The sequence below is a fragment of the Phytophthora cinnamomi genome (genome assembly GCF_018691715.1).
Source record: "Phytophthora cinnamomi strain GKB4 chromosome Unknown Contig38, whole genome shotgun sequence".
Lineage (NCBI taxonomy): Eukaryota > Oomycota > Peronosporomycetes > Peronosporales > Peronosporaceae > Phytophthora > Phytophthora cinnamomi.
The window spans coordinates 276,689-294,726 of record NW_027150971.1 but is presented as its reverse complement, the minus strand read 5'-3'; the positions used below and the strand labels follow the sequence as shown (position 1 = coordinate 294,726).

The 18,038-nt window shown below is 51.0% G+C and overlaps 3 protein-coding genes across 3 annotated transcripts; all 3 read right to left on the bottom strand.

Annotated features, from left to right (window-relative positions):
* Positions 1-3,010: 3,010 nt before the first annotated feature.
* IUM83_03155 (uncharacterized protein) lies at positions 3,011-3,469 on the bottom strand (the record flags this gene model as incomplete). Its single annotated transcript, XM_067927139.1, has 1 exon — positions 3,011-3,469. The coding sequence occupies one exon, from the start codon at positions 3,467-3,469 to the stop codon at positions 3,011-3,013; it is 459 nt and encodes a 152-aa protein (XP_067791879.1).
* A 9,575-nt stretch (positions 3,470-13,044) lies between these two features.
* Positions 13,045-14,958, bottom strand: IUM83_03154 (erythrocyte membrane-associated malaria antigen-like; the record flags this gene model as incomplete). Its single annotated transcript, XM_067927138.1, has 7 exons — positions 13,045-13,173; positions 13,247-13,308; positions 13,366-13,897; positions 13,957-14,138; positions 14,223-14,684; positions 14,746-14,820; positions 14,889-14,958. 7 exons carry the CDS (start codon positions 14,956-14,958, stop codon positions 13,045-13,047), a joined length of 1,512 nt encoding a protein of 503 aa, XP_067791721.1.
* Positions 14,959-15,212: 254 nt separating this feature from the next.
* IUM83_03153 (uncharacterized protein) lies at positions 15,213-18,033 on the bottom strand (the record flags this gene model as incomplete). Its single annotated transcript, XM_067927137.1, has 2 exons — positions 15,213-16,502; positions 16,933-18,033. 2 exons carry the CDS (start codon positions 18,031-18,033, stop codon positions 15,213-15,215), a joined length of 2,391 nt encoding a protein of 796 aa, XP_067791933.1.
* Positions 18,034-18,038: the final 5 nt, after the last annotated feature.

The window sequence follows — 18,038 nt, the reverse complement described above, 5'->3', positions numbered from 1 at the left end:
GCTTAGTTCCAGGAAACGTGAGGGGCGTCGCCCAAAAATATGTCCACATATTTTGAGGTGTCGCCCCATCAAGCAACACGTATTCGTGATGCTCCACTAGTCTAAACAGCATCTTCCTCTGTGACGAGTTTCACTTCGGAGGAGGGCGTGTTGGAAACCGCATCATCTTTTGTCACAACGAGTGAAATTGAAGCCATCTTCTGGAACTAGCTGGCAGAGTGATGGTAGAAAGGCCGTAGCAGAGAGTCGTGCTCTCAGTCCGAAAGTTCCCCTAAGAGTAACAGGTTGTTTGTGAGTGAGTTCGATCTGCGCTCCATTAGGCACAACCTTCAGCCATGAACTATCTCATTGACGTTGGTTTGGCTGAGCTGGTACGGGTAATACACGTCTCTTTAGGTATCGACGTGGACACTAATCTTCCGAGTACTGGTTCACTCAGAGAATGCTACCAGCCTCCGACATCATGGAGGTGGCTCAGAGTGCGCGTCACAGACGGCCTTCGCCTGTAGCATGCCTCTTCACGAAGACGCCTGAAACACTCATGGTGCTTGCGGCACCGACCACGAAATGGGGGGCCTCCTGTTTGATTCGCACCTTCGACCTGCTACTAAGTAGGTACGAGTACTGTGGCATTGTCCAGATCTAGATACAAGTTGTTACTTGTATCTAGATCTGGACATGTTATACAGGAATTCTCGCTTGTGTTTATGATAGCGTTGTCGAACTGGCGAAGGTCATTCTGGATCGAATCCGGTGACGCACGTTACGGATATTTCTGAGAGCGATTTGCGTCCACAGCCTTGCTAGTCCCACTACATGGAAAACTGATGCAGCCACTGCACTACGTGGAGATGACGCACCGTTCATCGCTTCCGGGGAGCAGCCTTCTTCTCGGTTTTTGTAGCGCCATTGGGCGACGTCAAAATGGCCGTTTGCTGCGGCATCATCTAGCGCTGTCAAGGTGCACCCTTCTTCCCTGTTTCGAGCCAGCAATAGTACGACACCTAGATGCCCGTTCATAGCAGCTCCATGGATTGCTGCTGTTGCACACGAAATTAAATCGAGTTATCAGACGAATTAAACTCTAGACATTCCCCAAAGCACTTCGTGTGCAGCCACTTCAGTGAAGTGACTTCACTACATCAAGGTGGCCGTTGGTCGAAGCGTCGTCCATTGGGGTGAAATGCCACAATTTCTGTGCAGGCAATTGGCGGAGTTGAGTTTGCCATGACTGCAATAGAAATCCATCATCATGCTGCAAAGACCCCCTCCCCCTCGACTCGTGTTTCTCGTCGTGCCACGTAGACGAATGGTTTGCTCTGCACATTCGAATCTCCTCGTCGTCAGCTTGTTTTTCATCGGCGCTGAGGTATTCTTCACTGGTACCATCGTAGAATTTTTCGCCGTTACTTGAATTGTCACTTGAATTGTCATCGCCCGAGGAGGAGTTCCCCCAGTAATTTGGTCTTACACCTTCATCGGATGACGCCTGGTTCCACAGCGTCCGCATTATCGATAAGTTGGTAGGAAGAAATTCAAGGGGTTTTGAGCCTCGTTGACATCATCATTTTCTTGTTGATTTTTATTCTCACAGTCTGAGGATTCAATGGTTGATAAGAATTCCACGCAAATCAACTCGTCTAGCCTCTATTTTTAACGTCCCCTGTTTCTCATGTCTTCGTGTGTAAAACGCGCAACGAGGTCCTGGTAAACTGAAAGAAGTTGCTGAATAACAATCACCAAATACAATAGGTACCGTACATACATAGGAACATTGTGTTTCAGCACGAAAGGAAAACCGCATTTTTTGCGCAGAGGGGGGTGGTCCGTCACTGATGGCGACATACCCTCACGGTTCACAAATGGATCTACATATTTTCTCAGAACGTGAGTGAGTGCTGCCCACATCAACCTTATTTCACCAACATAGCATCGATCCTGATTTCTTGATCGCCTGGCCATACTTTTTTTTGTATCAAACTCCCTGACATTTGGTCTTTGGACGGAAATCATTGAATCCCGTGGTCCCAATTTATACTCGACGCGCTCGAAGTACATGTACCCAGCCTTGAACGGGTTTGCCATGCGATTCGATCTTGAATGCATTTTCGAAAACTAGCGCAGTACTGGGGCTACCAAACATATCAAAACCGCCTCCAACTATCGATGTCTCAGTGCATTCTCGTATCATCCTTCCCAAGACGACGTCGTCCGTGATCTTCTGCTCGGCTTTTGACATACACATTTTCAATTTGGTGAATCCAGAGTTTGGTGTTGAACGCATTTGAGATTCTTGTACGGTCACTTCACCATGTCAAAGTCGCCACTGCTCGCAGCATTATCCATTGCGTTGGTGGTAAAATCGGCATCACAGTTCTTGTGCATCCATTGGTTAAGTTACCACGCCGTCCAGGATAGGTTCCTTTATTTTCTTACAAAGGCCCTCAATAGTGTATGCCAGGAAGAGATCTTGCCGGGAATACCTGGACTACCAGTCTTCAATTCCGTCAAGATGTACTCCAAAACTTCAGAAAACTTCAGATCCCTTGGAATAACTTAAGAACCACGACTCAAATTATAGATTTTTAAATCTTTTAAAAACAAAGTATTTTGCATATGAATTAATGTAAACGCGACACAAACGTCTCCTACTGCTAAAACATGCAAGCACCCGTAACTTCATCCTGCTTGTGACGCTACTTAATCCGGCGACTCTCACTGTCCTAGTTGTGTAGCACTCTTCGTGCTTCAGCAGGAACTCAACCACGTCGCTGTGTCCGTTCTTCTCCGCAGCAAGAACAGCCTCGCCCGGGCATTTCTCCGACCAGTTGTCATGCAAAAACTCCACAGCTCGCAGATGGCCATTTTGCGCCGCTGAGCAATTGCAGCGCTTGGAATGCGTCTGTTAGCATTCGTGTGAAGTACTTCACGACTTCCAGAAATCCTTTCGAAGCTGCTTCGGTCATCCCTGCGGCACTGCAGCCGACCGAGCAATTCTGGTGGATCCATTTCACCGCGTCCAGTTGGCCTTGGGCAGCCACCGTGCCCATCGCGGCCGTCGTGCACCGTTCAAACCAGTGTTGTAGAGCCAGTGAACAATATCGGCGTGGCTATTGCTCACGGCGCCATCGATCGCCGCCGTGCTGCATCCTTCGGAGCGGTTGTGGTGCAGCCACTTGACAACGTCCAGGTATCCGTTCCTCGCAGCGCCATCCATTGCTGCGATCGTGCAGCCTTCGGATCGATGGTGATGCAGCCACTTGACAATCTCCAAATGTCCATTCGTGGCAGGTCCATCCATGGCCTCGGTAGTGCAAGCCTTGCGATGGCTCAGAAAAAGCCACTGGGCAACATTGTTCCAGCCACTACTAGGCGCTTTGCCCTTAAGTTCCGAGTTGGCCAGCCCGCGATAGTTCTCGTGGATCCACGTGACGACTTCCAGGTGTCCATTCCTCGCTGCGTCATCCATTGCCGCGGGGGTGCATCCTTGTCGCGTTGGGCCCGAAGAGTGTTTGTCGTTGAAGTGGGTGCGAGTGTTGGTCCTGTCGAGAAGCGCGGTAGTTGTGGTCGATGTGCGGGGTAGACGGTTTATTTAATACTGAATTGCTACTGCTAGCCTAACATGCATGCCTCGCTGTGCTCCTACGCGAGCACAGGGCTCTCTGCGTATTTCTGGGGTTTTCCTTGACTATGTGCTACCCTGCGTCTTTTTGTTTTCTTTTCATTTCTTTTCTACTAAATGCATGTTCTATGTTTCTTTTTCATGTTTTTCCTACAAAATCCATGTTCACTGTGACGGCTGACCCTCTCGGGTAGCTGCCACAGGAACTTCAAGCCTCTGGCCGCTAGCAAGCAAGCCAGAGCCTTTGCGCCGCATCGCTCTGGCTTGCTTGCTCAGCAGGCCAGAGGTGGGCCTGACATCTCCCCCTGGTTGACTTCGCGTTGGCGGAGTCGATACTCATCCAGGAGTTGACGCCAATGCGAAACGTGCTTGATCTGCGCTTCGCTTCCCAGGTTGCCTCATGCTCCGTCAACCCATGCCACTTCACGAGCCATTGACGTTTGCGACGTCTAGTTCGTTTCTTGAGCAGCTTCTCCACAATGTAGAGTTCTTCTCCAGTGTCCTCGTCCAAGATTAGAGGTACAGCCTTCGGAATCGGTCGATTCGGAAAATCCTCACGATTCGTTTGGTAATGGGTCAGTAACTCCACGTTGAATGTCGGATTAAGACGTTTCTTCGTGCGCGGAAGTATCAACTTCGCCACGTTGTCGTTCACCATATGTTCAATCACGAACGGTCCAACCTTCTTAGCCGCTAATTTCGCTTTCTTCAATTCCGTGTTCTTGTTTACGGTTTTCAGCGGTAAGTTCTTCGTGTCGAGTAGCACTAAGTCACCTCTTTTAAAGACAACTTGTCTGCGCTTGCGATCGTAGTACTCCTATTGTCTTGCTTGAGCTTCTTCCAAATTATTCTGAGCATGTTCTACGATCTCCTGTCGCTCCTTCGCAAAGTTCTTCGCGAACTCCGCGAGCGTCACATCATTCTCCGATTGCAGCAGGTCTTTCATCTCCTCTGCCACAATGTTTGACACCTTACGTCCTGTGTCAAGTTCGAATGGCGCGAACTTCGTAGACGCGTTGACGAGGGTCGAATGCGCATATTCGATAGTCCCTAGGTGCTTAACCCAATCGTCACCGTGATACGAGATCATGCATCTCAATGCATCTTCGAGCACGAGGTTCTGGCGCTCTGTCTGGCCATCTGCCTGAGCTCGGTGCGCAGTTGTCATGCTGAGTTTGATACCCATCAACTTCATCAATGACTTCCAAAAGTCCGAGATGAACTTCGAGTCGCGATCGCTGATGATGACCTTCGGCAATCCGTGATGCCGAACAACTGCATCAAAGAACACTTTAGCCGTGTCCTTCGCGTCAGCTGTCGAATACGTTGGTGCATACTTCGCTCGCTTGGACAACTTGTCCACTGCAACTAGTATTGCATCAAACCCTTCCGACACTGGCAAACCCGTGATGAAATCCATTGACACCACTTCCCAGCATTCCTTTGGCACTGGTATCGGCATCAGTAGTCTTTTTTTCTTCTGGCTACTGGACTTCCATCGTGCACAAGTCTCACATGTGCGAACGTATTCCCTTACGTCGCGGTCCATAGTCGGCTAGTAGTACCATTGCGCTGCTTTCAGGTACGTACGTCGACTTCCAGGATGCGCGGACGTCTTTCCATCATGAAATTCGATCATGACATTTGTGCGAAGCTCTTTTACCTTCGGCACACAAAGTCGGTAGACAGTTTCGCCTTTCGTCTGTTTGAAAAACAGAAGCCCATTGTGCTTGACGAACTTCTCCTTTCCAGCTCCATTAGACCACTGTTGCTTGAAAGCAGGGTCTGATTCGTATCCTTCCTGAAACGCTCTTTTCGTCTCAGGGGCCAAGTGCGGACTTACAAAATGATAGTCGACGCTGTTGACTTGCTGCTGTGCTACGCCAATCGGGCGACCCTCCCCCCGTAAGTCGACATCGTCGAGTAACAGGTGAGTATCATCTGTTGACAAGTTGCGCAACACTGCAGACTTAATACGGTGGTCATGAACTGGTGCGGCATTCTTCGCGCATTCGTCGTCGCAGTCATGAACCGTATACGTCACATCCGGAAGAGGTGCTTCTTTCTCCTCTTCGTCTTTCAGTCCATCCGGTGGAGGCCGTGAGAGCGCATCCGCTACAACGTTCATCTTACCTCGCACATGATGCAAAGTAAACGTGTATTGCGAAAAGTGCGTCAAAAAGCGAGCCATCTTTGGTGACACTCGTGGGTGATGCAACATCCACGAACACGCTGCGTTATCCGTGTAGACGTCGAATGGGCGTCCATGCAGATAGTGTCTCCACTTCTCCGTAGCCACTTTGATAGCTAGTAGCTCCTTCTCATGCGTAGGCCATCCACGCTCATGTTTATCCAACTTCTTCGAATAGAAGGCAATCGGATGATCTGCTCCATCATACTTCTGTGACAGAACTCCACCAATACAATGTCCTGACGCGTCCGTCGTCACGATAAACGGTCGCTCAAAGTCCGGCAACTTCAGCGTAGGCGCTTGCTGAAGTGCGAGCTTGAGATGCAAATACGCGTCTTCCACAGGCTTCGTCCAATTCCATGGCGCATCTCCCTTCGTCAAATCCCTCAACGGACGAGCAATCTCGGCAAAATCACAGATAAATCTGCGATAATATCCTGCCAAACCCAAGAAACTCAACAACTCCTTTCGATTCGTCGGAGTCGGATACTTGGCTATCGCTTCCGTTTTACGCGGATCAACGCTTACTCCTGCCTGCGAGACAACATGTCCTAGGAAAGCCACTTCGGACTGACCAAACGAACACTTTGCCATGTGCGCAAAAAGCTTCTCGCGACGCAGTACCATACAAACTGCACGCAGATGCTCCACATGCTCCTCCATACCCTTCGAGAAGACGCAGATGTCATCGAGATACACGACGACAAATTCGTACTTGTCGAACAGCTTGTGCATGAGCCTAGACCATGTCCCTGGCATTCCAGCCATTCCCATGGGTGCTACACACCACTGATACGTTTCCTTGTGTGTTCGAAACGCAGTGTACGGACGACTTGACTTCACCACCAGCATTTGATGATATCCCTGCGCAAGGTCGATCAACGTGTAGATGACACAACCTACCATCTTATCGAACAACTCCTCGATTAATGGCAACGGGATCTTGGCAATGACAGTCGCGCTGTTGAGATAGCGGTAGTCGAACACCCAACGCAACGGAATCTTCAAATTGCCGCTACGCAACCATTCAGCCCTTTTCGGCATTTGACCTGTTACTGGGTCCTTCTTCGGGATAGCGAAGATGTTCGAAACCCACGGCGAGTTCGACACTTCAATCCATCCTTTCTTCAACTTGTCTTTGACAAATTCTTCGAAAGCATCCTGTTCCATCTTCGACATGCGGAACGGTGCACGAGAGCTTGGTTGAGCCCCCTTCTTCAACGTCACTTCAAAGTTGACTTCACGCATCGGAGGCAATCCGTCTGGTAATTGCTCCGGAAACACGTCCTTGAACTCCTTACCGACTACGTTGAAGATCGGTTCTGGAATTCCTTCCACTTCGAGCACAAGTTGTATCTTTACCCGAAACACCTGCTCATACTCGCCTTCCTTCAAGTTGTGCGAGAACGACGGTGCATCGACGTCGATGAATTGCATCCGGTCAGGTATGACAACCTCCTCCTTTTGCCAATCCACTTGAGGGTTGTAGTCCTTAAACCACGGTTTCCCCAAAATGACGTCGTGCGACTCCGGCAACTTCCATTCCACGAACTCGATCGCTGGAAAGAAGTACCCATCCATGCTCACTGGCGCTTCCACGTGTTTGACATCCGTCGCCGGTGTCAACGTGCCATCAAAGCGCTGAGCTTGAAGTCGTCTTGACAGAAGCATATTACTAGCCAAACCTGGCATAATCATGTTCGTGCTTGCACCCGTGTCCAACAGAATTCGGACATCTCTGCCATTGATGCGACCCTTCCTGATGAAAAGGTTACTCGTACGTTCGGACTTCACTGCGTTCACCTTCAAGGTCTCCGTTGTACTTGTTGGTTGCGATCCTTGCTGAACCAACTTCACTGGCTGCTTCTCATGCAACTCAGCTTCCTGCTCTGGCGGCGATCCGCACACACCAGACTCCAATTCCGGTTGCATCGCATGCAAACTCGGTTCTTCAACTGGCTGTAGTCCACACGAGCCAGCATCTTCCGTCATTTCTGACGCTGCAGTGACAGTCTCTTCCACTTGTACACGTGCCTTGTCCATGAATGCCTGTAACTCATCCGCTTGTTCCTGGATGTCAGCCACACTCATAGTCACGCGATCCATGACGACAGTATCAACCTGTTCGTCATCCTCGAGGACCATGTTCATCCTCGGCTTACGCCCTTGATTACTGCCCGAGTTGTTGTACTTCGGCGCATTCCGCTTAGCCATTTGTGTCTGCTGCGGCTGTATCGGACATTGACGAGCCCGATGGGCGCTACTCCCGCACCGGAAACACAGGTTTCGGCGCATGCATTCCTCCTTCGACGGTACCCTTACGTTGTCGATCTCCATCGGCACTGGTCCATCGTTGTTGCTCTTCGATCGTCTGTTGTCGTACGATCGGTACCTCGGTCTGTCGCGTGCTCCATCCGAGCGTCCACGATGCGCGTGAGACCGGTCATAGTCGAGCGCTACGGTAATAGCGTCGGTCAACGTTGCACTCCTGCGATACTGGACTTCCTCCCGAATACTTGACGGCAGACCACGCAAGAAATACATGATCTTGTCCAGTTCGCTCATCTCCTTGACTTGAGTAATCAAGTGCCTGAACTTGCCGATATAATCGGGCAAGTCTCGACACTGACGCTCCTTCAAGTCATTCATCTGGTCCCGAAGACGTTCTTGCAGATCCAGAGGCACGAACTCTTCCTCCAGCTTCAAAAAGAAGTCTTCCACACTCTTCACATCGTCCTTCTTGACGATGTACCACTGCGCGGCTCCATACTTCAGCGATCCCGCTAACACAGCCAAAATGCGTCTACTCAACTTACTATCCTTCCAGTCTATGCCCTTAGCTAAAAAGTACTGCTCCACCTGCTCCCGGTATAGTTGGAACGATTCCTTGAGTGTTCCCCCGTAGCTGGGCATTTTTATCCCATCCAGCTTTAGTTGCGACAGCTGCCTTGACTTGCGCAGCTCGTCGATCAATTCTGTCTGCTTCTCCATGGCCGCCAACATACTATGCATTAGTTGGGCCGGATCCGCCATCTTGAACACGCGAAAACTTCGTACTTTGAGTGTTCACCCTTGAAACTTGATACCGGTGGGAGCAATCTACTTTTAGGGGCACTGACTAAAAGAAAGTAAAAGAGAAAACCTGTTAAAGAAAATAGCCTATGCTACTTCCTAAAATTGGCCGAGTTATGCGCTGTGGGAGGTCTTGGACTTCTTCGATGCCTTTGAAGAGGTCGATGACACGTGAGAGGTCGATGACGCGTGAGAGGTCGAGCGGTGACGGTTGTCGTCCTGGTCTTCGCTTCGCCAAATTTTGCTGTGCCGGGCTACCAAGAACAAAAACTGACTAACCGGCTTCGAGACTTATAGTGCTCGATTTATGTGCGGTGCAGTCTTTTGAGAACAGTAACTACTTTGGCAAATGGGCTGTCACCGGGGCCAGATGCAAAACAAATTTGCACCACGGCTGCCCTCCAGTTATTTCCCACGGTCAGCGTACAATAATAGGTTGCCCTATTAATGTACCAAAGTCTCCCAACAGCTGGGTTGGTCACGCTGACGTGACACATACACCTCATAGTGAAAAAGCCTCCCCTTGAGTGCCGTGCAGCAGCGAGCCTTCCCCCCGCAAGTGCTACCAGATGTCGCGTTGGGCCCGAAGAGTGTTTGTCGTTGAAGTGGGTGCGAGTGTTGGTCCTGTCGAGAAGCGCGGTAGTTGTGGTCGATGTGCGGGGTAGACGGTTTATTTAATACTGAATTGCTACTGCTAGCCTAACATGCATGCCTCGCTGTGCTCCTACGCGAGCACAGGGCTCTCTGCGTATTTCTGGGGTTTTCCTTGACTATGTGCTACCCTGCGTCTTTTTGTTTTCTTTTCATTTCTTTTCTACTAAATGCATGTTCTATGTTTCTTTTTCATGTTTTTCCTACAAAATCCATGTTCACTGTGACGGCTGACCCTCTCGGGTAGCTGCCACAGGAACTTCAAGCCTCTGGCCGCTAGCAAGCAAGCCAGAGTCTTTGCGCCGCATCGCTCTGGCTTGCTTGCTCAGCAGGCCAGAGGTGGGCTTGACAATCCTTCTCGACGATTTTGGGTCAGCCACATGACAACAGCGAGATGGCCATTCCTCGCAGCGCCGTTCATTGCCGCGGCGGTACATCCTTCAGAGCGGTTCTCGTTCAACCACTTCACAACATGTAGCCGTCCAGTATTAGCAGCGACATCCATCGCTGCCGAAGTGCAGCCGGCGTAGCTATTCGTGTGGAGCCATTGGACACAATTCAGTCTGCCATTCCTGGCAGCAGCATTCATCGCCTTCGTGATTAGTTCCGCCTTGCAGTTTGCGTGCAGTCACTGGAGACGCTCCAAGTGGCCGTGGCTGCAGTAATATTCTTTGACTCTCTTGCACAAGTTGCCCGGCTGGTGATGGCGTTGATGCCACGAAGACGGGTCGACTTCTCCGTAGCGGAGTATTTCTTGGGGGGACAATGTCGGCATCGCTCGGGGGCTCTTTTAGTAGACCGAAAAAGTGAAAATGAAGCGGTGAGAGGTTTCTTGGAAAAGTTAAGACATAAACCTAACGTTAAGGCAGCAATGACAAGCGATGACCAAGATCGTGTGTTGTATCTTTACCTTTCTAGAAGTGAGTTTCTTGAAAGTGCTATTCATGTGAGGTATTCGAAAAGCTCCCTTCCGCGACTGCGTTCCCCAATATAGTAGTCGCGCTGCACCTCATCAAGGCGGTAAGCTTGTCGACTATCCAGTCTGTTGACACTGCAGCTCTACAGGTAGTCGAATTCATAAAAATTTTGGCTCGAGTGTTGGCACAAGCTACGTTCGAGATGAAACATATAAAACTGTTTTGATTTTAGTTTTGCCATATTCAAATACCAACTTGGATGCTGCCGACGTCGACGCTAAAATGCGGAGCCTCACCATCCTTTTCACGCAAGGTCGTCCAAACCCTCCTCCTCGTCGTGAACTTGCTGCCACTCGCCATCAATTTGCGGATAGTCCGTCTTCGCTTGATTGATAGTATCCGCTGTACAATCTCCGCCGCGATTTTCGTGTAGGTATTCCACAACCTGAAGATGATCGTTTTCCGCGGCGGCGGTGATTGCAGCGTCCGTAGCTGGCTGGCCAACCTCAGTGTGTAGATACTTGACGACATCCAGGTATCCTTTCGACGCAGCATTGGTCAGCGCAGCAGGGCTACAGCCTTCCTCTCGCTTGTCATTCAACCACTTGACGGCTGCAAGATAGTTCTGTCCTGCCGCATTGTCCATTGCCGCAGTCGAACAACCTTCCGAGCGGTTTTCATGCAGCCATCGCACCATATCTACGTGGCTATTGGCCACCGCACCATCCATAGCAGCAGTGGTGCAGCCTTCAAAGCGATTTTCATGCAGGAACTTAACGACGTGTAAGTGGCCATTGCTGGCGGCTCTATCCATCGCTGCAGTAGTGCAGCCTTCGGGACGGTTTTCGTGCAGGAACTTGACGACTTCGAAGTGGCCGATTGTTGCCGCACCATCCAGTGCTGCGGTGGTGCAGCCCTCAGACCGATGCACATGAAGCCACTTGACAATAGAGATCAAGCCTCTGCTTGCAGCGCGATCCATCGCTGCTGTGGTGCATCCTTCGAACCGTTTGTTGTGAAACCAAATGACATTGTGCAAGTGTCCGCTTGCTGCTGCACAGTCCATTGCATCGGTGGTCAGTGGTTCGTCGCAATTGGCGATCATCCATCGCAAACGTCGCAGATTGTTGAAGGTGGCGTAGTAGCTCTTCATTTCCGTGCAAAAGCCATCGGAACCATGCTTCTTGTGATGCCAAGTGGACGGCTCCACCGACCCATACTCGATTTTCTCTTCTGACGTGAAGATATCCATGTGATCTCTTCCGTGCAAAAGTGAAGGTGAGGAACCATGAAGGTGCTGAAACTGCTTGTCAATATTTCTCTATCGAGTATGGCAAATCCAGGGAAGGCGTAGCTGACGGACGGGAAGCAATGTGAAGAGGGAGGGCCTCTCTCTTCACATCGCTGTCACTCACCTCTATCGAGAGGTGAGTGACAACTATGCGCCCGTAATGTATCAGAAGACTACTGAGAAATCTGTAGTCGATGGGCCGCCGATGTTTGATGTGGAGCACATGCAAAAAAGGTTATCAATGTAGTTTCGACACACTTTTTCGCTTGGATGACGGCGTCGGCTGAGCTATTCAGCTCGCAATGGTTGTCGTGGATATACCGCACCGGTGCAGCGCTCGCCGTCTTAACGCACGCGGCAATTGCTGCATTCGGTTAAAACTCCTTTGAAGGTATTTGAGTACGGAAATACTGGGGCCCCGCGACGTGGCACGCAGTAGCGCATGAGGACTACATCCCTCGGACCGATTTCCTGCAGCAAGGTCCGGCATGGAGCAACTTCGTCATTTCCAGATTTCTATCACCTGCGGCGCCGTCCATAGCTACTGCGGTGTACCCTTCATTGCGATATTTGCTCATCCACTCGACTATATGCTGAATCGTTGCCGGGGTGCACCCTTTGTAGCGATTCTTGTGGTCGAACTTCACAACTTCAAAATGGTGACAGCGTGCAGCGTCATCCACTTGCGTTGGTGTGCACTCGACGTCGCAGTAGTGGCGCACCCAGCGTACAACTTGCCCGTGGCATGCAGCGTTATCCATTACTTTGTGCTGTACGCGCTCTGGATGTCTCCGCAAATTCCTTCCCCGGCACGATTCTTCGTAGCCCACACTGACGTGGCTGAGAGCTCTCCAAAACATGTTGGTGAAGTAAGAAGGAGAAGCGTTCGATAACAAGTTGACAAAAAAAATATAACATGATCGGATTGCTGGGTGCTCATTCCTAGCAAAATAACTTCCAGTTCCACATGGAGGTTCCTTTCGGCTTGCAATCTTGAGATGCAACGTTCGATGCTCACCGACACTCTTCACACTTGAGTAAAGCTATCACGACAGCCGTTTGGCCGTTTTTATTCGCAGTGAGAATGGCATCGGCCGAGCATCTTTCAGCTTTATTCTCTCGAGATATTTGGCAACCTTCAAGTGACCACGGGTTGCACTAGCATGCGTCGCTGCATTCGACAGCGGTTGATACAGTACTGCGTGCATCTACTTGACCCTTCCATGTGCCCGTTTGGCGCCGCCTTCTCTACCGCTGCCGAGCTGCAGCCTTCCGAGCGATTCGCGATCCCCTAACGGTATCAACTAGAAATCGTTTGTCTCCGTTGCTGGGACTGACGAACGAGACTTCGCAGTGAAAGGGAAAAGAAGAGTTCAGCAATGACGAAAACCGTTATCGTCACAGCTAGCATCACCGTCCAGTTTGAGTCCTAGAACGACGAGCTGTAAGTATGTAGTTAAGCCACAACAACGACTGAAATTATCCATGGCATGTGTACGTACAATCACACACTCTTTTGTATCTTCATCCAGCCTGTGAAAGTAATACTGAGAGCAGTCCGGGTCTGTAGATCCAAGAAGTAAGTGTTATCAAATGCAACCGAATGGGAATTGAGTCGTACCTTGACAAGTGTTCCAGTGCCTGCTGTACTCTTGTTGGCCCTTACACAGCGGCGGCTGCAAGCAGGAGATAGCACTTTGTTGACTAGCATTGTCCGGCGGGGAATTTAGCATCCGCTTTAGAACACCCGTTCGCTTTGTGACGCCATCAAACACTACAGATCCCAATGCATTCAGGACCATCGCGCCAAAAATGATAGGCGAGTCGATCATGTTGTACACGGGAATCCCCGTCGCTCCATGCAATCGCTGTAGACGCGCGACTTCCGCTGCGGAGGTGGTTGCTGCAGCGTAGGCGGCAGTTCCCCTTTGCACCATGGACCCAGAGCGCTGGATGCAGATTTTGGTGGAATTTACATCGCTTGACAACGACGACGACGACAGCTCTGGTAGAACTAGTGCCTGCAGTGGTAGAGTGATCTGAGGGCCATTGAATGACAAAGAAAACAGCAGATCAGGAAGAGCGGTGGCTGGGGCGGCGATTTCTGAGAGACCGAGTCTGGAATCGAGTTGAAGTCCAATCCCCCCTGCCAACTACAGCGAAGTTAGTTAGGTTTTTTAATCTGTACAGATCAGCAGCGAATGGAACGTACGGAGTCATAGAATTCCTTCGGAAGCTCAAGACATGGAACATTAAAGTCCACGACAACGTCCCAAGAACTTGAAAACTCGCCGAAAAGCAGGACGGACTGTGCACTCGCCTCGGAAGCAAGACTACCTACAGCTTCGTTGCCACTATCCGATCGCAGGCTGCAAATAAAACGCGCTTCGTGAACTATTGGTCACGGAAAGAAACCCACAACAACGCCAAATTAGCGCAGATAACTTGTCTAATCTCAATAGTTAGGCTTCGCCATACTCATGAACGAGATCCCTTGTGCATGTGTGACACCATCGCTGTCGTCACCAAGTGATACGAACGGTTCGCTCCAGATGTAGTTGTCACGGTCGAAATCTTCTGTAATGACGCTGGTTTCAGCTAGTTTTACCCCACTTGGGTCGATATGCACCGCCCCTCTCTTCTCCGAGCGGTCATGGCCATGATACATGTAGCCGTGGTAGTCTGTCGTTGCTTCTTGAACCGCTTCCCAAACTGAAGACTGGCCTGGGTGGAATACGAAACCAGCGCCAATGAAGCCGTTGGCGCCCAAGCTGCCCAGATAGTACGCCACTGCGGCCATCCGCATTTGTTGGCTGTCCTGCTTGAAGAATCCAACAGCGATGCGTCCGCTGAAGGCCAGCGCCGGGACTTGCACCTCGTGCTCCCTGACTTGTGGTGAAACCCAGTGCAACTCGTAACGCAATCGCTTTCGAGCATTGTCTGGGAAACATTTTACTGGTGAGAGGCAAATATTCAGCCATAAGCGAGTCACTCTACCCACCGAACTCCGAATCAGTCATAAGCCACTCGCGACGTGGCGTGTTCGCGTCTTCGCACACCACGACACCATCCAGATCTACGCACCACCACGATCGGCATTAACCTAATTTTGCTAGATCATGTTTCATTGACGTCAGGAAGTACCTGTAGTGAGTATAAGCCTCATGGGGGTGCCGTCGATCACCATTTCGAGTACGGGGTTGCTGTTGGCCATCTTGATGGGTGGTGGGGTCGCAAATACAGTACTAAAGGTCCCCGAAACATTTTGAAAGAGCCCAAGGGCGGACACAACGGATACAAGTAGAAAGCGGTGGCCCAGCATCTGCACTCAGCCCTCTCGGAATGAAGCGACGCGATCTTCAAAAGACGTTGTGCAGAATCAAAATGGACTATGCAAGCGCGGAATCGGTACCAAAACCTATGGAAAAAATGTAAAGCTGTCTGCGGAGAACTCTTCCTTGATACCGTTCACTCGAGACTCGATCGGCACATGGGGCAGAATTCGTGCCCTCCGCAGCGCCACTTGGCCAGACAACCGACGCAAAAAGTATGGCTGCACGTGATCGTGATGGGGTCGTCGATTTTGCCGAAGCAGATCGTGCACGGTTGCGCCTTCTTTTGAGCGAGCAACTCGGCTCGGATTTCAGCTCGCATCTTCTCCCCCACCTCGTCCTGGATTTCAGCTCGAATCTTGGCACGCAGAATGGCCTCCTCCTGCTCAGCTCGAATAGTTGCCTCCACCTCAGCTCGGATTCTCGCCTCTCCCTCAGCACGAATGCTTGCTTCCACCTCGATACGAAGTCGAGCCTCAAGTTCTGCGCGAGCAGTAGCATCGGCCATATCTGCAGACAACTTCAATGCTGTATTGGTCGTATCACCACCACCAACAGCATCACCGTCGAGTGTTTGAGTAGTAGCGTCTAAATAGACCGCTTCCCCGCTTTCTTCAGCATCAAGCATGAACCGTCCTTCTTCGTACGCACGGCGGCATCCCTCGTGCTCGAGAAGGAATTCGACAATGGTGCCGTGCCCATTCTCCTTTGCGATGGCGATGGGGTCCGCCGTGTAGCGTTCCGAGTGATTTTCTTGCAGATACTGCACAACGGGAAGGTGGCCATTGCGTGCGGCTGCAACGATTGCAGCGTTAGAAGCTGCTTGGCTAAGGTTGACGTGCAGGTACTTCACAATTTCCAAGAACCCTTTTGACGCGGAGTTGATCATCGCCACATCGGTGCACCCTTCCGAGCGAGTTTTGTGCAGCCACTCCACAACTTGCAAATACCCGTTGCTCGCAGCACCATCAATTGCTGCGGTAGTGCAGCCTTCTTTACGATTGCAGTGCAGCCACAGAACCACGCTGAAGTGGCCGTTGCATGCAGCTTCGTCCATCGCTGACGTCGTGCATCCTTCCGTTCGGTTCTTGTGCAGCCACTTCACTACATTGAGATGGCCGTTCATCGCCGCACCGTCCATCGCGGCAGTAGTACATTTCGCTGCCGAGTCGCTACCGTTCCAGCCGTCGAATCTCCACAACCTGGTAGAAGTATTTGCAGAGTTGCGCATCGCCGCGGAATCCACGGAGAGAACTTCATGCAGCCACTTGACCACCGCGAGGTGGCCATTTGTCGCCGCGCCATCCATCACCTCGTCTGAACCTGCGTCGCAATTGTCTTGCAGCCATTTCAAGCGATCAAGATTGCCGTGGTTAGCGTAGTAGCTCTTCATCCGCTTGCAGAAATCGTTGGCATCATGTTTCTGCTGATGCCAGGTGGTCGGTTCACGACAAAAGTACTCATAACACTCGTCGGGCGGCGAAGCAGACATACCAAGTAAGTAATCTCCAAAACGAAAGTGAAGCACCTAGAACAGTTCTCTTCCTAGGTCTACTGGCTTCTTTCATTCTCGACCCTCTTTGGTTTGTACCTCGGACAATATCATGAAAACCTCCGACTATCGGGATGAAACACCCAGGAAATTCTCCCTAGGACTCTGTGCTCGACTGTTTTTCTTGTGAAACAACTACGCAAGCCAAAGCGTTAGTTTATCGAATGGGAAAAGGCTGTCTGTATCGGTAGTAAAGTCTACGCAACCAAGGCTATCTCAAGAAAAAGACATTTTGTTTTGGCTGTGGCGAAGTTCGTCTTCCTCTTCTTCTGCAGCAAACAATAAGTCCATGTTGGCCACACACCAGCAAACGGGTGGTTAGACTTGCTTCGAGTCCTCCAAGCAGTTCAGCTCGAATCTCGGCACGCATCTTCCTCTCGACCTCCTCTTGGATCTCCGTGCGAATTCGGTCCCGCATCTCTTGCTGCTCGGCGCGAATGCTTGCTTGCTTCTCGTCCTGAGCCTTTTTCCCTTCCGCACCGATACTCGCTGCCACTTCCGTCCGGATTCTCGCTTGCTCGCTGGTACGAATGCTTGCTTCCTCCTCGGCACGAATGCGCTCTTCCAGTTCAGTGCGAACCTTCGCTTCAGCCACTCGACGCCAACTCCCCAGATTGGAGCAGGTTATCAACATTAGCGGGAGCAACCGGAATGCCAACAGTACGAGACAAATGATGCGCCACGCCTTCCGTGCCGTGGAAAATCTTTCTTCACCTAAAATCTTCGCGTTCTCCGCCTCGTGTGCTGCGTGGCACTCGTCGTGCTTGAGCAGGTACTTGACAACTGCAGTGTGTTTGTTCTTTTTGGCGCGTAGAATGGCGTCGGCAGCGCAAGGCTCCATTCGATTCTCATGAAGGTACTCCACAACCTGAAGATGGCCGTTTTCCGCGGCGGCAGCGATTGCAGCGTTGGCGGCTGGTTGAGCAACCTCCGTGTGCAGATACTTGACGACATCCAAGCATCCTTTCGACGCAGTGTTGATCATGGCTGCGGAGCTACACCCTTCCGTTCTGTTGTCATGCAGCCACTTGACCGCGGCGAGATATCCCCGCCCCGCGACAGTATCCATGGCCGCTGTAGAACAACCTTCCGAGCGGTTTTCATGCAGCCATCGGGCTACATTCGCTCGGTTATTGGCCACCGCATCATCCATAGCAGTAGTGGTGCAGCCTTCAGAGCGATTTTCATGCAGGAACTTGACAACGTCGAGGTGACCGCTGCTTGCCGCGCCATCCATCGCTGCGGTGGTGCAACCCTCCGAGCGGTTTTCGTGCAGGAACTTGACGACTTCGAGGTGGCCGTTTGTTGCCGCATCATCCATCGCCGCAGTGGTGCAGCCTTCGGAACGATTATCTTGGAGCCACTTGACATTGTTCAGATAACCTTTGCGTGAAGCCTGGTCCATGGCTG